The sequence below is a fragment of the Mus musculus genome, chromosome 7 (genome assembly GCF_000001635.26).
Source record: "Mus musculus strain C57BL/6J chromosome 7, GRCm38.p6 C57BL/6J".
NCBI lineage: Eukaryota > Metazoa > Chordata > Mammalia > Rodentia > Muridae > Mus > Mus musculus.
In genome coordinates this window covers 101,368,232-101,390,822 of record NC_000073.6, presented here as the reverse complement: position 1 = coordinate 101,390,822, position 22,591 = coordinate 101,368,232, and the positions used below count along the sequence as shown (strand labels likewise).

Genomic DNA, 22,591 nt, shown 5'->3' with positions numbered 1-22,591 from the left:
GGCTTGAGTCAATAGATGACTGCACCTTGGGCCCCATGGTTTTCCATTCCCATGCTCCTCAGCCATGTTACCATGGAGGCTTTCATATGTGTGACTTTCAGACCATCTGGAAGGTTCAGTGCTTCCACTCCCATTCCTGGATGGGAGTCTCCAATCCCAGCTTCTGCCCATAAGCCAGAGTCTGGCCCACAGCGCTGAGTATGTCCCTGGGTCCCTTGTCTTATATCCCCTCTGGACAAAACACTGGCTCTTCTCTCAGCATGAAGAGCCCTGGTGGGCCTGGCCTCCTGCATGGTTCTGATGTGACAGGGACATCAGATTCCAACAGCCTGGGCTCTGATCTGAGCTCACTTACTTGCCAGATAGCCCTGAATAAAATGCATTTTCCCTCTTTGTGTGTCCCCATCCCTGTGGAGAGAGTATAACCATGAATTGAGGACCTAAGGTTCTCCCAAGAGAACAGCCAATAATGCTGACACACCGTTAGATATAAGGGCTGTAGGATCTGCCCAGCAGACTGCCTGCTGCCCAACGGCCAACCTGCTGCACACATACCCACCTGCACAGCGCTTGCAGATGACAACGCAGAGGTTGATGGAGGCCCAGTCAGGCTGGGCGGCCCCACAGTCGGCACAGAACCTGTTGGGGGCTGCGGCCCAGATGCGCTCAGCCACCTCTGAGGTAGATAGGGCCTCTGCGATGGCTCCCTGCATGGCCTCCAGCCACTGTTCCTTCTCTAACTCTGAATCAGCCGAGAAGCTAGGGACACATAAGTAGAACCGGTGGGAAAGGGTTTGGAGGGATTTGAGGGTCGGGAGGAGGTGTCATCCTAAGACTGTTGGGAAACAACCAACAAAGGGAGCAAGAAAACTAGAGAGAAAACAGACTGGCAGAGGAGATGATGAGAGACAGGCAGGGACAGGCCTGAGAGGCAGAGCAGGCACAGGGCACCCTTAGGACAGTGGGGCACCAGTCAAGGGTATATACAGACGGAAGAGAGAGAGTATAAAGGTGTGTGCCATCTCCACCCTCAACCTCCTTACTCCATCCCGGAAAGAAGTCCATTAGTGAGCACCCAGTGTAGCAGCACATGCCTTTAACAGCACTCAGCAGCAGAGGCAGAAAGACTCTTCAAGTGGGAAGCTCCATCTAGACAGCAAATGCAGAATTGTCTTCCTTCCTACAAAACTCCCCTGGCTCTTTGTCTGCTGCTGTCACCACCAACTGCAAGTCACATGGGAGTGACCAAGAGGTAACGGCCATGAGTAAGAGAGGGGCTGAAGATGGCCTCCACCAGGACAGCCAGGAGAGGAACTCGAAAGCTGCCAGGGCCTCAGATAAGCAACAAGCACGCTCACCCCGCTGCAGTAAACCCGTGGTCCCAAGCGGTGGAAGCCCTTTCTGCTGAACCTCTATCAGCCTCCTTCAAGTTGGTGACAATGACAGTAATCAGGAAGCACAGTGGCTTCTGCAGCTGACAGAAAGGGAAACCCTAAAGTGTCTGGCTGCAGCATTTGTGGTCACTAAGGACTATGGCAAAGAACTATAGGGCCAAAGTCATAGGATATTTCGAATGGGAGGATGGACAAACACCCACTTAGCTCTTGAGATCAAAGGTCACTACCCTGATATAAGTATGGATAGAGTGAAGGCCCTGAGACTGGCAACCAGAGTACTGAGACGGAGACCAGAGGGCCTGAATGGCGACAGACACAGAGAAGAAACAGACAAGGCAGAGTGCAAAGGAGGTAAACTGTGTCAAGCCACATGAGGCAGAGAAGGGCCATGGGGAGATGTTCAAGGGACAACAGGCCCACGTGCTTTGAGCACAAGCAAGTTCTGCTGGAGAACCCACAGCTCGGAGTCGGGGATGGCAGGGTGGCACTGCAGACGTTCCCTGGGTCCCAGGCCATGGAGGGTTGCAGGTGCTGGTGGGACACCTCATAAACAGCGTGGTGGGCAAAGAGAACAGAGCTGGCCAGAACAGATGGAGAGGGATGAAGACGTCTGGCAGACTAAGGCAGGTGGGTGAGCAATGGAAGGGAGAAAAAAATACCAAGAGGATTGACTGCCCATGAGCTGAAGGTGGAGCAGGGGCTCACCTGAAGATGCGGTAGGGGGTAGTGAGGTCAAAGCTGCGCCGATCCACTTCCTTGACATTGCCCACATTCATGTCGATAAAGGTGATACCAATGCCCAGATGGAATTCCTGATGGGTGGGTGGGAAGGGAGGAAGGCAAAGGCTGACAACAGGGCTTCAGGTGCAGGACAAGGGATAGGGAAGTCGTCCCTAGGGAGTGGAAAGAGCCTAAGAAGGAGGAAGGGCGGGAATCTGAGCCAGGACAGCAGTCTGGACTAGAGCAACGGGGATGACAGTAGGGGAGGCATAGGAGTGAGTGAAACAGGACGTGGGGGGGGGGTGCTGTTCAGGGACAGGATGGAGATGAGGCACAGGCAGGCAGGAGAGAAGAGGGGAGATGCTGTCCCAGTGCAGAAAAGGCTGGAAGGGAAAGTACTGGACTTAGATCCTAAGCAGGACCAGGGAGAGACCAGGTGGACAGGAGCAGGGCAGGTAAGAGGACGGATGAGTACGGGACAGGGAGACCTCAGTGGCCTGGTAGAGCCCTTCATACCTCCAGATTCTTATAGAGCTGTACTTTGTCCCCAGTCACAGCCACGTAAAGCTTATTCTTGAAGCCTCGTAGCTCCAGGCTGCCAGCACGGTCAGGCTGCTCGGAGCCTCGGACTCCCAACACAGAAGCACTAGAAAGCCGAAAACGGGCTCGATGCTCAACTACTGCCTGCTGCAGGGCCTGCATCCACTCGTTCCGCTCCACTGCAAAAGGGTGAAGGTAACACATGAACTCAGCCCCTGGCGCCTCCTGGCTCTAGGGGGCTCAGAGGTCACCTCTGCTAGGAATCCTACTGGTGTGGTCTGTCCCATCGCTAGACTTCTCTGTCTTGGACAACCTAGGCTACAATGCCACAATGCTTACAATGCCACCTACTGTGGCCTACACTGGGCAAGTCACCCCAACTGTTGGAAACTGTATCCCTTGTGCACACTGATGTGTGCCTCTGTGGCACTGTGGAGTATCTGGAAAGGAGCACTGGCTATGCTCAATGGTCAGTATCTCCTTCCTTCTCCTCCCAGACCCCATACAGGGACGATGCCTCCCTGGGACACTGTTCCCTTCCTACTCTTCCAACTTACAGGTCCTTCTCCCCTACACACACACACATACACACACACACACTCACTCACACACACTTATACATACTTACATACTCACATATACTTTCACACACATACACTTACACACACTCATACACTCACACACATACATTTACATACTCATACACTCACACTCATATACTCACACACTCATACACTCATATGTATACACTCATATACACACTTACACATACATACATTTACACACACACTCACATACACTCACACACTTACACAATTCATACTCACACTCACACTTACACACACATACACTCACACTCATATACTCATTCATACACTCACACTTACACACTCATACACACACTTACACACACAAACATATACACTCCTGAACTCCCACCATCACTCTCTGCCCGGAAGGCGAAGGTCCGATTATTTGTGATCACTTCAAACTTCTGGTCTCCAATAGGAGCTACTCGGCAGATGCAGGCCACAGGAACAAAGCGCTTAGAGTAGGCGTCCTGGGGAGAGAAGAGCTGCATTTTAGAGTGGGTACCCTAGAGCCTCTTGCCAGTTGGCTGAAATGATGACTGCAGGCCTGTCTTCTGCAGGTCGACTTTGTGCTGGCTCTGATCACTACCCTCACCAGCCCACAGACCAGGATCCCCACTGAAGATCAGCTAAGGACTCTGCCTAAAGCAATGTTGGGGTTCAGCCTAGGCCTGGGTAGGAGCAAGGGTCAAGTGAGGGACTGATGGAGCCCTCACCTTGTTACTGTCAAAGTATCGCAGGTAATCAGCGTCCAGTCTCACCCATCGCTTCTGATAGATATAAGACCTAAACAGGCAGAGGCAGGGCTCAGCAAAGACTGGGAACGAGGTGGGAGAGGTCCCACCATCATACCCAGTCCCCCTTTCCTATCACAGTTAAGATCATCCAGTGGTTACCAATGGTTACAGTGTGTGGGGAGGGAAAATTGATCAAACAGTCTTGGACCCTCTGATTTTTGGATCCATGACACCAGTATCCTGGAGTATGGCTTGTCCCCCTGCAGACATTAGAAGGACCTGGCAGGCTTCACTCACCCCTGTGGTGGGTTCTTGTCCAGCCAGCCAGCCTTGATGACAGGTGTGATGGGGGTGGGACCCCCAGGCAACTCATCCATGGGGTGCAGTGGGAGATCAGGGATCAGGCTGCGTAAGGGTGGATTCAGGCCACTCGTTGGCCACCCACCACTAGAACAAGAGAAGGGAAGGAAGGCAGGGAGGGAGGCTGAGGGTTTGCTCAGGCTGGGACTGGGGTAGAGTGGTGGGCTAGGTTGGGCTTTAGGCAACTGAGTGGGGTAATACTCACTTGGGGATACCCTCATAGGCATGGTCATCGTCATCTTCCGAATCATCCCCAGACAGCTCCTCCCCCTCGCTCAGCAGACTAGCCACACGCACAGCCCGTGGGACTCGGCTCGGCAGGGGCTCCTCCTGCCCCCCCCCCCCAAGGATCACCCAGTGTCACATTTCTCCCTCAAATCCCAGACCACACCCCCAGCCGCCACACCCACCCCTCTACTCCACACCCACAACTCAGCACTTTTACTTCTGTTTGTGCACCCCTCCCCCAGCAGCTGAGACCACACAGGGACCAGGGTGACAGGGTCAGGAGAACTGTTGGCAAACATGGATCTAGGGCAAGGAGAAAGATAGAAAGGCAGGAAAGCAGAGAAAGACTCAGAGCTAGAGTGACACATTCAAGAGAGAAGGTGACCTGGGGACAGAGAAAGTGAAGCCACTCCAAGACTCACACAGCAACAGACTACATACACTCAAGCCTGGAATAGAAGCCATAGACCAGAGAGCTGCAGACCCCAGGGTGACTCCTATAAGGGCAGACAGTAAAGCAGGCTTAGCATCCACTCTGCTAGGGGAGGAGATCCTGGGGTCTCTAAGGCCAATGAGCAGCCCTCCCTCCACAACACAGGCAGCCAATGCAACCGCAAGCATTTGCCCTGCCTACCTTGGTCATCACACTGGCTGGGGCCCCTGGCCCCTCCTCCGGGACATCATCATAGTCAGAGTCGTCTGGTAAAAGAGAGGGAATGGCTCAGAAGCTAGGAGCTTGACCTCCTCTAAGGGGCTAGGGCTTGGCTTCACAAAGGCCACTCCCAGGCTAGAATAAACTCCCCACCGCACACGCGCACACACACACCCAGGCTTGAGTTTGAAAAGAAAGGCACAGGAGACAGGAAGTACTATTTATACTGAAGGAAAGGAAGGGCCAAGGCTGACCAAGCAGCAGCCTGGGAGTCGGGGTGGGGACTGTCCAAACGAGACACACAAGGTTAATGAGAATCAAGATGGAGCGGTGGCCCCAAGGGTTACTCAGCCCAAGAACTTCGATACCTCAAAGATTGGCCACGCTCACACTTGGCAAGCAGGAGACAGAGGAGAGAGAAAGGACGTGCTCTTTGAGAAGGCTTACGACACCCAGGGGACTGCTGGCCACCAGGAGAGAGGGAATAAGCCCCATGACCTGCTCTCCATGGCTGATCTCAGGAGACCACCCAGAGCCCAGTTCCCCAGTAGCACTCACCAAACTCAGGGAGCAGGCGAGGAGGCTTGGGAGGGATCACAGGAGGACAGGGAGGAGGAGACGGAGGCTGCAGGGGCCCCTGGGGAAAGGCAGGCAGGAGGGTGGACGGAGTCTCTGCAGGCTCTGGTTGGGACCGGGGTGACACTGATGGCAGCAGTAACTCCTCCTTAGCAAGAAGGCTGAGAACAGAACCAGAGCCGGGTGTCAGTAGGCACCAGCCAGGGTTCTGACCCACTGAGGCCCTGCTCACTAGGCAAGCATCGTCCCGACCCAGACACCAGCCTGCCTCACACAGCCCTCACCATTCTCAGGCCAGCACCTCTTGGGCCCATATGTATGTGCTGGTCGCCCAGTCTTAGTGCTTCTGCTTCTAGCAACACACCCATGGAACCTCCATGCTGACACAGAGAAAAGACCGGAATGGAGCAAGAGGGAGGTAAGTCTTGACATGTACCATGGAGGATACAGGGCATATGCTAGCAGACAGGATGGGATTGAAACAGGCACCAAGGCTAGCGCTGAAGTCATAAGCCAGAATCCCAGAAACTGGTTCCTAAAGCCCAGATTGTAGTCTCTGGGACAAGGACCTCTCCTCTTTTTTCTGTCCACATTCAGAAATGGTGACCTCATTCCCCCAAGCTCTCTTTACACACACCCCCACACACCTTTATTCATCTATGATGTCAGTCTCTAGGGGCTGCTTCAGGTAACTACCCAGCTCTTCCCCATCCCCATAGTTTTCCTATTGTCCTATTCTGGTGATAAAAGTCTCCTAAAGGGCTTTGTCAGCCAGGACATAGGTTTGAGCCCCACCTTGGTATCTTCACTTCTGTGTGCCCTGGACTAAATAAATGCCTAGCCTCTCCAGGCCTGGGTCTCCTCTTCTGTAGAGTAGGATCTGCTTTCACAGACAGAAAAAGAGTAGGTCACATACCAACACACAGGATCCTCAGCACCCAGCAGTTAGAATGGCGGCTGAGTCCTGGTGGCCTGGCCCCACCAGCTATCTCTGTCCACATCTGCCAAGGGCTAAGGAGGGGCATCAGAGTGAGCAGCTTCCTCCTCTTTGGTCACTTTCGGGTTGGTCTGTTCCCCAGTGTTCCCAGCAGTGGGTAGCAGCATGTGACTGCCAGAAACGCAAGGAGGCCTGGGAGGATATGACTGGGTCACTCCTGAATCTACCAGTTCCCCTCTCCCTGTTCCTTGTAGAAGCATCCCTGCCTCTACATCACATCTCTCCAGCTATACCTTTCTGTTTCCCTAAACCCTGCTGCTCTCCCCTGTATGTGAAAGGTCTTCCAAATAAAACTCTTCAAAGTACATCTCTCCTGCCCAGGCTCCATCAGCATCTAAGCTAACAGAGCTGAGAGCTCTAATACCTCATCCTTCTTAGAATGTGTCTGTTTCCAAATAGCTTGTACTACGGCCATGCAGACAGGGAGGGAACTTCCCTGTGGAGTCACGTCCTGCACAAGGTGCTACAGCAGCCTGCATGACAACTGCAGGAGAAACCGCCAGCAAACTCTGTAGTGACTGGCAACTGAGAACACACACACACTTGCAGGGCCACTAGAAGGCTCACTGGCCCTTTGGAATGGAATAGAAGTTACTAAGCCAGGCTGGCTCCCAGAGGGTCACCTGCTTACTCTGATCCTCAGCCTCTCACCTCTGAGTTGTCAAAAGGAATGGCTGCTAGACAGCTGTGTGGATGGTGACAGCTGGGATGGCTGTCATGACCCATCTCTACCCTGGGAGAAAGCTGCTCTCTATACCCTGCCTACCTTCTCTGGGAACTGATTCTAAGGGGTGGTGGTACAGAGAGCATAACAATCTTTCATGAGCACAACACCAGGCTGTCTCCCTGAGTCTCTTTGCAGGGGGGAAAGAAAGCATTTGACTCTCAAGGGAAGGGGTAGTATCCCCACCGCCAAGTGTTGAGCTTGGCTGAATGGGCAACAAGAGCGTGCTAGACAGACGGATGGTGGACAGACTCACAACAAGCTGAGCATCCTGGTTGCCAGAGAAACAAATGAATGATTCAATGGCGACCAAGCACCTGAATGCAGACTTGCCCAACAGCCTGCCTGGTCCCAGATACCCGATGTCCTTAGCCTTCCGGATGAGTACATCAATCCACCACACTGTTGCTTTCGGGAGACCAGGAAGAAGGGGCTGCAGAGGCAGCCATGCTCAGGAGTCAGCTGAGAGCAGACTGTGGCCTATGGGGAAGTGTGGATTCCTACTCTCCAGGTCAAACAAGTGGGCCTGGCTTCCTACTGTCAGTCTCCTCCTCAGTGTCCTGAGGGGTGGAGCGTGGCAACCGGTGCCAACTTGTTCCTCGTCCTCAGGGGTCAGGCAAGCACAATCCTCCTCACCATGTCTACCTCCACCACGGTCCTGACAGTCCACAGCCTGCCCTGAGGCTTGCTAGCTGTGGGTGCCCTCTGTATCATCTGCCCGAGGAGGGAAGACAACAGAGCCTCTCATAAATAACCCTTGTGGCAAGAAGCCTCCATGACAGCCAGACCGCCTGGCACAGGGCATCCAGTATTGCTGAGTCAGGGCCAGGAAAGGAGAAGTGAGGTCAGAAAGGCACAGCCTATGGGAAATCCCCAAGGGAAGGGGTAGTATCCCCTACCGAGAACTGAGCGCAGGGGAGCACCCCAGGAGGGGGAACAGCCCCTGGGTATCCGCCCTTAATAAACAATCTCAGCCCTGAGTACTGGCGAATCATCCCTGTGCTCACCGTGTTCCGTCTCCTTTGATTTCTACCCACTTCCAACCCTGAGGAGCGGCCCCAGTACTTCAAAATGTAGCCCCACGGGCCATGGAGAGACAAAGAAAGCCCCTCCTCCTGCTTACCTCCAGCTCTGCTGTCTTTCAGGCCCTTCTCTTGCCAACGGACATGTGGGTCATCTATTCTAATTATTATGACTGGGCACCAGGGACAGGGGGTGACCCACCTTAGCCTAGACCCTTAGCCCAAGATGAGAAGAAATACCCCAGGACCTTGTACCCAGGGCTGAGAGACATATGAGGACCCCAAGTCTAAATGGGTAATATTAGAGTGACCCTGTCACTAATTGTATGAACCAGAAACTTAAGTTTTAAGTTTCTTTAAAGTTCGGCCAATGACCATTACAGGGCAACAGGTGCAAGCAGCTTGTCCTGGACACAGTGACATGTGGCTGCTCCGGTTTGGAGGCAAGCAGATCTGGGTTTGAGCCCCCGAGCTCAGTCAGCACCCCTGAGCCTGTTTCCCCTCTGACTAACCGGCAGGTTCACTCACACTGCTCTCACGTGTGATTGCACGGTTCCTTACCTGGGCTGCAGCCAAAGGCACCACAGCCTCAGAGGCAAGGCCTCAAGCGGCATGACAGCCTTCTCCTTCTCCAAATGCCCTGGGCTCCCTCCCAGTACTTCTGTCTGTATCCACCTCCAGCCAGAGAAGCCAAGGCTCACTTTGAGGGCAGGAAGACTGCAGAGAGGGGCAGCCTACATGTGAAGCTGACTCTGGACTGACTCTCCACCCCCTATCCAGTCACTTTCGAGCACTCTACAAAAAGCTAATCTGAGGCCAGGTATGGTGGTGCACACCTTTAATCCCAGCACTTGGGAGGCAGAGGCAGGTGGATCTCTGTGAGTTTGAGGCCAGCCTGGTCTACAGTATGAGTTCCAGGACAGCCAGATAGACAGAGAAACCCTGTCTGGAAAAACCAAACCGGGGGTGGGGGGGTATAGGGGACTTCCGGGATAGCATTTGAAATGTAAATGAAGAAAATATCTAATAATAATAATAATAAAAGAAATGTTAAAAAAAAGAAAGAAAAACCAAACCAACCAACCAACCAAAAATCTAATCTGCAGTCTATAAATATTTTGCATGTTTGCACATGTTTGTGTATAAGTGTATGTACATGAGTGCAGAGGCCAGAGGATCCCCTGGAGCTGGCGTTCCAGGTGGTTGTGAACTACCCAGCCTGGGTACTGAGAACCGAACTCAGGTGCTCTACAGGAGCAGTATGAATTCTTTTTTTTTTTTTTCTTTTTTTTTTCTTTTTGGTTTTTTGGTTTTTCCGAGACAGGGTTTCTCTGTATAGCCCTGGCTGTCCTGGAACTCACTTTGTAGACCAGGTTGGCCTTGAACTCAGAAATCTGCCTGCCTCTACCTCCCGAGGGCTGGGATTAAAGGCGTGCGCCACCACACCTGGCAGCAGTATGAATTCTTAACTTCTGGGCCATCTCTACAGTCCCAAGCTGCAGTCTAGAAACATATCCTTCAAAGCCTTTGCATAAAGCATTCCTTTCATCTCGGACACCTGTACCTGTCTGGCCAAGTTTGTGCTCTTCCTTAAGACATATATCCCACATCCTCCACCTCTGCTATGTATGGCCTTTCCCCCATGCCTCAGGTTTCTTAGGGGCTTCCTTGGGGCTCCCCCACCCTCCATAATACTTCTCTATCTTTAAGATTTATGTGGGCCAGGCGTGGTGGTGCTTGCCTTTAATCCCAGCTCTCGGGAGGCAGAGGCAGGAGGATTTCTGAGTTCGAGGCCAGCCTGGTCTAAAAGTGAGTTCCAGGACAGCCAGGGCTACACAGAGAAACCCTGTCTTGGAAAAAAAAAGATTTATTTATGTAAGCATATGTGTAAGTATGTATGAAGTGTACCACCTGCATGGAAGTGCCCACAGAAGTCAGAAGAGATATCAGACTCCCTGGAACTGAAGTTACAAGTGGTTGTGAGCCTCTATGTAGGCTCTAGGAATTGAACCCAGGTCCTCTGGAAGAGCAGCCAGTTCTCCTAACAACTGAGCCACCTCTCCAGACTACCTCTGTATTTCTTACCATGCTACATCCTTCAGTGTTTGGTTTGCTGCGATGACCTCAGAGGACAAAGGACCCAGACTACATTTTACCCCAGGGTCAGAACCTTTCCCCTAAAACATTCCACGGACCTTAGAGGAATCCAGGCCAATCCCTCTAGGCTCTCACCAGCACAGCTGCAAGAAGAGGCCTGTCCCAGTGATCTGGGGACTGTGGCCTTTCCTGATGCCCCTTCCAGTGGTAAACTTTCCCAGCTGCCCTCCCTGCTGCCCACTTCCTCCTCAACAGCTGGGTCCTGCACTCCTCGCTTCCTCCATGTCACTTCTGTCCTTCCTCCTCCACCACAGGCTGCTGCTGCACACCCTGGCTCTGTCCTACTCCCTTCTGCCCAGGTCACTGTGCACAAAGCTCTTGTCAGGTCTCCTTTGCAGGAACTGAGGTCTGCAGCATACATGTCACTTAACACAAAGGGGCTGCTGCCAGTATGCTCTGTATAGCCACCCTACCAGCATCCTGCTCTAGAAAGCCTGTAGCCAATCCACCCTTTAACAGCACCCACTTAGAGTTCAGCGTACTACCAAGGCCCCACAGCCCTGGGCACTTCTTCCTGGGCCAGGGGCTCCTCTCCCTAAGCACTATTGTGAGCCAGGCTTCTGCTGGAAACTTTTACAGAAAATGACCCCAAACCATCAATTCCCTTTTGCTTAAAACTCACTTCTCCCTCCAGGAAATCTACCCAGATGTGGATTTTACCCTCCTTTAGTTAACACAGCCTGCTGGGCACTCCACACCACTCCACAGTCTGAGCCCCCCAGACCAGTCCTGCCGTGGTGGGTAAGAGGCAGCTAGCATCTGCTCTGTGCACCTCCTGGGTCTGGCACTACTGTCTCCATGAGGACAAAAACAGGTCAGGCCTTGTCGAGCTTTCGGACAGTTCCAGGACCCCTCCCCCACCACTTCTGGTGACCAGTCCAAAGTAGAGGCCATAATGTGTCCCCAGTGACCCAAGGGGTGCTGGGTTCATTAGGGATTCCCAGTAACTGGAAGGAGGGGAGGGCAACCTTACACTCAACATGCACCCACCAATCACCCACCCTGGCCAGCAGGGGAGGAACCATACAAATGAAATGCCAACCCTCTTCAGGGAGGTCCCTGTCACCTTGGGCTGGGGATAAGGGGTTTAGACACACAGCAATCTTAAACTTGACAGTGCCACAAACTAACCTAAATCTCCCCCAAGGGAATTGCTTGATGGTGGAGGGAACTGGGAATGACTGCCTGAAGGGAACAGGTAAGCACGAGAGGTCTAAGGAGCAGAGACACCCCTGCACACGCACACACACACACACACACACACACACACACACACACCAGTCTGTGGGGCAGAATCTGACAAAGGACCAGAAAACAGGTATTAGGATTAGTGGATTAGAAGAGGTTGATGTGGATACACAGAGAGAAGGAAGGAGAAGGGGGCGATGTTAGAAAAGAGCAGACAACCAAACAAAGCAAAGCAAAACAAAACCACAGGAGAAGCTGAGAAAGGGTCCTGGAACTGTCTGAGCAAACCAAGGGAAATCACAGCACCCTGGAAAAGCAGCTCAGAAAGTGACAAAGAGAGACTCTCGTCTTCCCAGCCCTCCCACCTGCCCAGCCCCGTAGCCAGAGCTGCCCCTCACTCACCCTCAGAGGCCTGCTGAATCCTGTCCTAGGCCTAAGAACTCCTAAGGCTCCAGCCAGGTAGACCAGTGTGTGCCAAGGTGTCCTGTGTCTGTCCCTAGAAGCCTGTGTGGGCTCTGGCTGTTCTTGTGGCCAGAAGCCCTATTGTCGTCTGTGTCTGAATCCTGTTCCCTTGTATATGTGAGCCCCAGGTATGTCTATGCACACCTATGGGTAGTGTCTCTGAATGTGTGTAAATGTGTATGTATCTGAATATAATCATAAATATGTCAGGGAGGGGAGGGAGAGAGAGAGAGATTGTGTGAGTATGTGTGTATGTGTGTATCCAGCTCTGGTCTTTGCTTCCTGCTCTCCGCCTCTCTTACCCCTTCCCCGCCCCCCTTCTGCCTAGGCCAACACACTTCCTGAAAACACTGAGAGAGAGAGAGAGAGAGAGAGAGAAAGAGAAACGTCACCCATAATCCCCTGGGACAGATACTTCCTCCCCGCCCCTCAGGCCACGCCAGCACCGTGCAAACTAAAATGGGGCAATTAGCCCTGTCAGCTGGTCCCCTGAGGCCTCACAGGGTATGTATCCAGGAAGCCCTGATTCTAGCTAGCCCTTATGGTGCATTTCCCATCCCAACCTGCTGAAGAGGCCCAAAGAAGCTGCAAAATAGGCTCCCTGAAGGGAAGAGTTTCTGCCCCAGCAACAGGTGATCAGGCTTCAGAAAGACCAAGGGATTGGCTGAGCGGCAAGGCATTCTGGGTCAGAGAAGGGAAACCTTGCAAGGTGTGACTCCAGCCAGTGGCTAGCCACTCTGGGCAAATACTTCCTTTTCCTCAAATACCTGTAGGTATCCAAGTACCAGAGGAGGAAGCTGAGACCCACAGAGAGTTGGAAGGGTCTGTGTGGAGTGATTCTAGGACCCTTGGTCAGAAATGTTTCCTCTGTGATCCAAAGAAGCAAGTCCTGAGGATTTTGTCTCTGACACCTGAAGCCGGGTGAACAGGGTCAGGAGGCAGGATCTGAACACTGGTTTCCCCTCTTGAGCGGAGTGGCTTTGGGCAAGTTTCCCCTCAGCCAGTTCATGGCCATGGGCTGAAATAACAATGTGACAGATGTAGAGGTGAAGTGGGGTCTTCAGGCTGCATGCCAGCCTGCTTCTAAAAGCCCCCAATCTGACTAGACAGGAAGGAGGGAACCCCCATCTTTCCTTGTTTTCTGGTTTGCTTACAGCTTTTCTGTGACCTAGAATCCTATCAGCTTCTTGCTTCCCACCATCTCTGCTGAAGGCACCCCCACCCCACAGGTGGGATGACACGAATTAAGGAGGAGTTAGATGATGAGCTCGGGGCCCCTTAGCTCAATGCCCAGGGTGGGCTGCTCACATCATCTGCAGACGCCCAAGCTCAGCACCCCAGTGTGAAAGCTCCTGGCCTCAGGGGCCTTTCGTCTCCATGACGTGTATAAAGGGCTATTAGGTACTGCTCGCCAGGCGTTGGGGATCCAATCGTAAAGGAAACTGACGAAGAACCCACAGCCCTAGGAGAGCTGACATTCTAACGGCTCTTGGCAGCATATGCACACACATATGTGCACAATGACTCACACTTTGACAGTACACAAACAATAAATGTGCCAATTCATTTACCCAAACAGCATCTGCACACTATTAACAACACAGCCTAGCACTGCAATCCCCATAGCAGCAATAAGCCACAGGCCCATGTATATGTCTGCTCAGCCCAAATGAGCCACATAGACAGGCCTGTCACCACTGAAATTGTACAGATCCCTGTACCTATTGGGATCCAGCATGGCCACCTGCAGAACCAGCACAAATATGCAAATACACAGACATGCTACCACCCAGACAGCTGGCCATATGTGCATATGTATACCTAGACATGTGGACAGACATGTGGACAGTCAAAACACCCACTCACATAAAATAAAAATTAAAACAACAACAACTAGGGGCTGGAGAGATGGCTCAGCGGTTAAGAGCACCGACTGCTCTTCCAGTGGTCCTGAGTTCAATTCCCAGAAACCACATGGTGGCTCACAACCATCTGCAATGTGATCTGACACCTTCTTCTGGTGTGTCTAAAGACAGTGACAGTGTACTCATATACATTAACTAAATACTACGAGCTGAAGACTGCAGATGACTCTTGATGTGTCATCCCCAGGAAAAAGATGTCAGGCCTGGCACCATTTTGCCCCAAGGGGATCAAAGATGCACCCTCTGCCTCCACGTCCACGGAGTCAACAAACTGCAGATCCAAATGTATGCGGCAAACCCACATGTGTCGTGAATACATGGAGAGCTTTTCCTTGTCCCTGTTCCCTAACAATCTAGTATGGTAGTTACCTACAGAGCATTTACAGCGCATCTGGCATTGTGAGTAACGTCCAGATGATTTGTAGCGCAAGAGATGGGGCTGGAAACACAGAGCAGTGGTGGAGAACTTGCCTAGCATAGGCATAGCCCTGAGCTTGATCCTAAAGCACAGAAAAACAAACAAACAAACAAACAAACACCAAAGCAAAAAAAAAAAAAAAAACCATGAAGAATGCACAGAGATTTCTTGCAAGTATTACACCATTTTATAATCCCCCCAGCCCCATGACTACTGAAGAACCCGATGTCTTAGAGGCCTTGACTCCCCATATCCTGGCCAAGTACCTGCATTCAGACTGTGAGAGTGGAACCTTGTATCCTGGGACTCAGGGCTTCGGATAAGATTTTTATTTACCCTAAGAGTTTCCTGAATAAGTACAAGTGTCAGGAGACCCACAGAGGGCCCAGATAAGTTAGAGAGGGCATCAGGTCCTGAGGGCAGAGGGCAGAGGCCAGAGGACATCAGGTCCTGGGGGGCAGAGGGCAGAAGACAGAGGGTGGAAACCCCATTCTTGTTTTCTTTTCCTGATTTGCTTATAGACCTTGGTCTATAGTCTAAAATTTTATCTCAGCTGAATTCTTCCCATTGTCTTCTTCTAAAGGCCTCTCCCTTCCTAAAACATCGCTGGAGGGTTACCCTGGTGAAGTGGAAACTTAATGGTTTCTTTGGAAAGTCAGTTGTGTCAGATGGTGTTTTGCTGGGGCAAACATGTGAAAGAGTGTTTTCCTGAGGCAGACACAGGTAAAAAGACGTTCTGCTAAAGCAAGGACGTGAAACGGTGCACGATGAAGGATTCTTCAATAACCACACGCGTGTATTCATCCACCTTACATCGCATTGTTGGACTTTGTTTGTCATGATTCCATAGAGAGAAACACACCAAAAAAACTTCTCGAGAGGTTCCCACGGCTTCTTGCCACTTCCACAGACGCAGGACAATTGACAGAGTGACGTCAGCAGATACAGACTCACGTGAAGTTTTGCTAAGACAGACTCACACGCTGAGACAAGACCCGTGGAAGACGCATGACTTTTGGGGGGAGTATAAAAAGGACCCAACGGACAGAGACAGGGGCTTCTTGATCTCTGCTTCACTGAGAAAGGCACAGCCAAGAATTTCTCCTGGCGGAGCAGTGGTGGCGCATGCCTTTAATCCCAGCACTTGGGAGGCAGAGGTAGTCAGATTTCTGAGTTCAAGGTCAGCCTGGTCTACAAAGTGAGTTCCAGGACAGCCAGGGCTATACAGAGAAACCCTGTCTTGAAAAAAAAAATGCCCCTGCCTTCTCTGATGGTCCTGGTCCCTCCTGCTGACTCATGCCAATTCAGCTGAGACCCGGCTGTCACTGCTAGGTCCTGCCACCGCTACTGATTCCTGTTTGCTAACCTGACACTACCAACTAGACTGCTAGTAAACTTGTAAAATGCTCAGGAGTCGATCGAGCTGCCACTGATGATCTCTGTGACCTGAACTACTGGTATCCTAACAATTCAAATGAGATTTGCTCCAAAAAAGAATTTCTAAACAGGTCCACTGCTCCCATATACTAATAACCTTTCTTTTCTATTACCTCTGGTGGATGGTGGACTTGAAAGGAGGTTAAAACATTTAAAATTAAGGTTAAAAAAAAATCAAAATCTACACCCTGGGTTAGGAGAAGGCAGGAGAAAAGGGATGTGGCATGGTAAATCCAGGGTATCTTGAATTCCAGCAACTCTGAGTCTTCTCTCTCTCTCTCTCTCTCTCTCTCTCTCTCTCTCTCTCTCTCTCTTCTGCACTCAGGAGAATGGCCACTAGAGGGTACAATAGCACTAAGAACCATGAATCTATACTGTGGAAACAGGGTCCCAAGGATCCAGGAAACAAAAAACATCTTGTGATTTCTTCCATCAATTACATCTCATAATTTCAGACCTGGCTTGGGCTAGAAGATCCTCTGACTCAATGCTACTCTCTAGATGGACAAAACCTCACAGGTTTTCTCCACAAAAGTGCACCCTGCCCCCACCTCCCATCACTCCCACACGCCTGCATGGATCCAGCTAGTCCTTCCCAAGCCTCAGGTTCCCAGCTAGAAATCAGAACACAATTCCCACCTTCCACAGAAGGCTTGCTGCAGACATCAATGAAATTCACCAACACCGTCCAGCAGTGACAAGGACAAGAGACCTCTGACAGCACATCCCTTCAAAACTCCAAAGGAGCCTGACTTTAGACGCTTCTCTGGCTGGCACCAGAGCAAACAGCCGAGAGCTGGGAGGAATGAGTAGTGGAGTGTCCATAGAAAGTGGGAAAAGTTCGGGGAAGCAAGGAGGAGACTAGCTGGAGAGAGGAGAAGGAATTCTGAAGAGGACCGACAGTAAGCAGGTTAAGCAGGCTGCCGCTCAGACAGGTCCTGGGATTTGGGTCCCCCCTATTGCTGGGATAGACACTCGCGACCCTGGTGGCTCCCCTGCTCTTTCTACACATATCTAGGTATCCTTAAGTCCTGGCTATCCTCCCGTCTGCCCCTTACCCAACTCTGCCCTGGCCTGGCCCTGCTCTCTTCTCTCTAAACCTGTGTCCCCACCAGCAGTCAGGGTCATTCCTCCAACCCTGGTTCCTCTGCATTCTAGGTCTTTCCACCCACCAGCCGTGATGTCACTCACCTGGCCTGTGGGTAGGGGGGTCCGGTTCGAGGAGGGACAGGAGGAACGCTGGGTTCTACCAAGTGTCTCTTGGCAGGCAGTGGGGGCAGCACAGGATCTGGGGCGGCTGTGGATGTCGGAGTGAAGCAGGCAGGTGGGAGGCAGCTCCTGCGGGGTGGGATAGGTGGAGCGGCAGGCAGACCCTCATCCTCTCCAGCTGTGGGCGGCGGCTCTGGTGGAGTGACGGGCACAGGTGGTGAACGGAAGATGTGTCGCTTCATCGGCACGGGCCGTGGGGCGGGGCGAGGCAGAGGGACTGGGGGTGCATGGGCGCGGTGAAGACCAGCCAGGATGCGGCGGCGGTGGCCGGGGAGGTGCATGCCCATGTCTAGCAGGCCAGCATCGCTGAGGCCTTGGCACTCGGTGGCCCACACCAGTCCGTGCTGCTCAAAGAGTGCCGTGTACTGCTCCAGGTGAAGTGCCCGCAGCCACTCAGCTACAGACAGTGCGGCATCGTAACCCTCTGCCATGGCTTCTGTCAGCAGAGGCCCAGGGCTAGGCTCAGACCTGGAACAGAAGGTCACAGGTGAGAGGCGCAGCAACCCGGGGAACATGGCCAACAGTGTCGCTCTGTGAGCTTCCACACTATGCTGGTTCGAATCCTGAATGTTATAATTTCAAAGGCAGAATTCCAACAGAACAAAATCTAAAGCCTAAATCCCAGAGACTACAATCCTGAAAGACAAAAGCCTTGAAAGCTGAAAACTGAAATACCCAGACCTGCTTATGCCATGAACTCAAAGTCTATTCTCTCGCTGTTAGTGGCTTTCATGTTTTGACCCTGGATTTTGCTATGTGCCTCTTTGGCTCTGGCCTTGAACTAGCCCTAAACTTACTACGTAGCCCAGGCTAGCCTGAACTTACATCAGTCCTCCTCCCTCAGGTTCCTGAGCACTGAGACGATAGGTGTGTGCCACAATGCCCAACCCCAGTTCTATTCTTGTAGATCTACACTGTGACTACATACCAGGCAAAGCTGAGCTGCCAGGCCTGACAGAATAACCCTCGTCTCCCTACTCTGTGAGTCCCTGTGTTTGTAGCATCTACTCAAGGTTTCTTCACATATCATCTCCTCTACAGCCATCACACCCCCTACCTACAGGCTCAGCTACTGCCATGAGAAATGGCATGGTCGGTACTAGGCAAGACACCCGTACTCACTCTTCTCTGCAAGACACAGGCCAGGGCCCAATCCCTGTGAGGCACCTATCCCCAGGTGAGGGCCAGGTTTGGAGGCTCAGTGAGCACATGTGGGATGGAAGGCCACACTGCTGGCCTCCATGTCCCTTAAGTGGAGTGCCTGGGGGGAGGGGGGAAGACCCCTCGGAAAGGAGCCCCTGAAGGTTCCAGGCCACACAGCCTCTGGATCCTGGCCTTCTGTGCAATCCCCTCCCCTACCACCAAGACAGAGTTAAAAAACAAGCAAACAAACAAACAAACACATTAATTTGTTCATCCATTCGTTCATTGACTCAGTCATCAAAGCAGCCTGGCACTGGACAATGAGAACTCTCCCTCACACCAGGCACTGGACAGTGGGAACTCTCCCTCACACCAGGCACTGAGCAGTGGGAACTCACCCTCACACCAGGCACTGAGCAGTGGGAACTCTCCCTCACACCAGGCACTGGACAGTGGGAACTCACCCTCACACCAGGCACTGGACAGTGGGAACTCTCCCTCACACCAGGCACTGGACAGTGGGAACACTTCCTCACACCAGGCACTGGACAGTGGGAACTCACCCTCACACCAGGCACTGGACAGTGGGAACTCTCCCTCACACCAGGCACTGAGCAGTGGGAACTCACCCTCACACCAGGCACTGAGCAGTGGGAACTCTCCCTCACACCAGGCACTGAACAGTGGGAACTCACCCTCACACCAGGCACTGAGCAGTGGGAACTCTCACCCTCACACCAGGCACTGGACAGTGGGAACTCACCCGCACACCAGGCACTGGACAGTGGGAACTCTCCCTCACACCAGGCACTGAGCAGTGGGAACTCTCCCTCACACCAGGCACTGAGCAGTGGGAACTCACCCTCACACCAGGCACTGGACAGTGGGAACTCACCCTCACACCAGGCACTGAGCAGTGGGAACTCACCCTCACACCAGGCACTGAGCAGTGGGAACTCTCACCCTCACACCAGGCACTGGACAGTGGGAACTCTCCCTCACACCAGGCACTGAGCAGTGGGAACTCTCCCTCACACCAGGCACTGAGCAGTGGGAACTCACCCTCACACCAGGCACTGAGCAGTGGGAACTCACCCTCACACCAGGCACTGGACAGTGGGAACTCTCCCTCACACCAGGCACTGAGCAGTGGGAACTCACCCTCATATCAAGAACTTGAGAGCCTCTTTCTGCTGAGAGTCCAAGGAAGACAGGAAGAGGCAACTAAGAGATCCAAAGAGTGAAGGCTCTTGGTCATCCCCACAGCACTGAGGAGGTGATGGTAGGGTTCAGCACTGAGCTAACTTAACAGACTTAAACAAACCTCATATAACCTCAAACTACGAGAAAAGTCCAATTGCAGGGGCATGGAGACATGGCTTAGAGGTCAGGAGCACTCGCTGCTCCTCCAGAGGACCAGCAACCATGTTGGATGGCTTACAACCACCTGTAACTTTAGTCCCCCAGGGATCCAGTGCCCTCTTCTGGCCTCTGAAGGAACCTGCATACATGTGGCACACATACCAACAAGCAGGAACACACACATATGCACATAATTAAAAATAAAATCTGAAAAACATTCCCATTACAGTGAGGAACAAGACAGTGATTTTGTCATTGGGTTTATTGTCCAGCTTGCTCTGAAAGTTCTAGGCAACCACAGATAAGCAAATGGTTGCAAATATAAACCAGGACAGATAAACCATCCACAGTTGCCCATAAGAGTTTTGAGATGGGAGCCCAAGTTCCTTCTCTGAGAAACTTATGAGCACAAATAGAAGAGTTTGGTATGATCGCTGAGTTCAAAGTTAACACAACAGATGGCGGCATTTCTGTGCCGTAACCAGGTGGGAACCAGGATGAAAGACCCAACTCAACAACAGTCTCACAAAACACAAAATACCAAGAGAGGCGACACAGCTCTGTCCCAGTGCACTTGATGGGCTGATTCCCAGCGAGGGGAAGAGAGCGAAGGACAGAAGGGAACAGGAAGAGTTAAAAATGTTCTCACACGGGAGAAGAAGGCAGTCAGAGAAGCTACCTGAATAAAAGTCTGAGGACTTAAAAGGGGGGGGGGCTGTATATGGGGCTGAAAAGCTTGTTTGGTGGATAAGAGCGCTGGGTGCTCTTCCAAGGGACCCAAGTTTGATTCCCTAGCACCCATATGGTAGCTCACAGTAGTCAGTAACTCCAGTCCCTAGGCATCCAACACACACTCCTCATGCACCAGGCACACATGACGGGCAGTCTAACATGCAAACAAAACACACACAAATAAGATGACCCGGACAAACAGGATAGGTGTCATCACATAAGTATGTATTGATTCTCTCGTCTCAAACTCCCCTGGTAGCTGAGGATGATGTTGATCTTCAAAGCCTTCCTCCTCCACCTGCCAGTTACTGGCATGTGCCACCACACCCTGCTATGCATCGCTGAGTATTGAACTTAGAGCTTTCTGTTCCTTAACAGGGCACTCTACCAATCCAGCCACGTCCCTGTCGCTCCCTACATTTTCCCCCAGACAGTCCTTGTCATTAAGTGTCATGTCAAGCTACTCTGCATGGTAGAACCCACTATAAACAAAGTGGGAGGTAAGAAACCACCGAGGAGGTGTTCCCTGGCCCCTTACTTCCCAAAGGCTGAGAAGCACCTAGAAACAGGACATTAGCTGGGCTTGGAAGAGCCGACCTGTAATCCCAGCGCTCAGGAGGCTGAAGGAAGACAGTATTCATTTAAAGCCTACCTGGGCTACTTGAAACTCTCTTACAAATGAAAAGGAGAGAGGAGGGGGCGGGGAGAGGGGGGATGGTGGGGAGGGGGAGAGAATAGGAACCCAAGTGGGTAAGGAAGCACACAAGAGTGAGCACATTGTAATTTGTCAACTCCACACAAGCTAGAGTTACTGGGAAGAGGAAATGCTAATTGAGGAATTGCCTCCATCAGACTGGCCTGTGGGCGAGTCTGTGGGACAGACACCTTGACTAATGATTGATGTGCAAGGACCAGGACCACTGAGAGCCTTGCAACTCCAGAGCAGGTGGTCCTTGGCTTCTATAAGGAAGCAGGCTGAGCAAGCCATGAGAAGCAAGCCAGCAGGTAGCACTCCTCCCTGGGCTCTGCTTCAGTTCCTGCTTCCAGGTTTCTGCCTTGAGTTCCTGCCCTGACTTCCCTTCATGATTTAGGCTGTTTGATGAAACAAGTCCTTTCTTCCCCAAGTTGTTCTTGGTTATGGTGTTTATTACAGCAACAGACACGGAACTAATGGAGAGAGAATGGTGTGGGGCAGTGGGGAATAATCTGAACAGAGAAGTTCAGAACACACACAGCCTTTAAACACAGGACAGGACACTCAACAGCACACAAAGGTAAAATTCTGACTTCCACCCAGCATGCTACCAACACAAAGAGCCTGAATATACACAGCACGGGGTAGGCACATCCTCCCTGACTGGCAGGGGTGCCTCCAGGAAGGGCAATATCATAGCCACTAGAAGAGCCCCTCTGCTGCTGCCTTTTGACCTAGTCACCCTGGGTTAAAACACAAATAAAGGTGTTTCTCCTGCAGTGTTACTGGCACCCGTCCAAAGCAGCACATATGGAAGTTTATCAGCGACCAAACTGTGTGTTTTATAGAAGATGGAAATAACCAAAATGCCCATCAGTCAGGAAATGGATGACTAAATTAGGGGGTAATCATGCAATAAAATACCAAGTGGCTAGGAAAATGAGGAAGATCCTTTTACACTGGCATGAATGAGCTCCCTGTTATGTGACCAAGAACCAAAACAGGGTTGTTACATTCTGCCTTGTACATACAAGAAGAGCCAACAACAGTAACGACAAATTGAGTGTCAGGATAAGTGTGTCCATGTGTCTCCAGAGACAGGAGGCAAGGTCACACGAAGGAACTCTCCTTACAGAAAGGAAGTTAAGGGCTGAGAGGTGCTGAGGGGACAGGGACAGAAACACAGATGATCTTTTGAGGGAAGAGAACACAAGAATATCTTACTGTTTGAAAAATCAACTGAACATAGGACCTTGCATAG

At 51.9% G+C, this 22,591-nt stretch overlaps 1 protein-coding gene across 14 annotated transcripts in view; it reads right to left on the bottom strand.

Annotated features, from left to right (window-relative positions):
- Arap1 (ArfGAP with RhoGAP domain, ankyrin repeat and PH domain 1) overlaps positions 1–22,591 on the bottom strand; it is a 64,666-nt gene that overhangs the window by 21,764 nt on the left and 20,311 nt on the right. For 6 of the 14 annotated variants that reach the window (XR_003946560.1, XM_006508186.4, NM_001040111.1 and 3 more), the window contains 10 exons: positions 17,322–17,867; positions 5,783–5,961; positions 5,207–5,271; positions 4,550–4,674; positions 4,282–4,431; positions 3,964–4,033; positions 3,597–3,717; positions 2,634–2,836; positions 2,103–2,209; positions 560–759 (listed from right to left, as the gene is read on the bottom strand). Coding sequence is in view for 13 of the 14 variants with exons in the window: in XM_006508186.4 (XP_006508249.1) it covers positions 560–759; positions 2,103–2,209; positions 2,634–2,836; positions 3,597–3,717; positions 3,964–4,033; positions 4,282–4,431; positions 4,550–4,674; positions 5,207–5,271; positions 5,783–5,961; positions 17,322–17,830 (1,729 nt within the window). In the remaining variant the exon portion in view is untranslated. Of the gene's footprint in view, positions 1–559; positions 760–2,102; positions 2,210–2,633; positions 2,837–3,596; positions 3,718–3,963; positions 4,034–4,281; positions 4,432–4,549; positions 4,675–5,013; positions 5,070–5,206; positions 5,298–5,782; positions 5,962–6,716; positions 6,838–12,290; positions 12,702–17,321; positions 17,868–22,591 lie in introns of those variants that run through there. The other 8 variants (XM_030242973.1, XM_006508190.2, XM_006508191.4 and 5 more) reach the window with 8 other exon arrangements.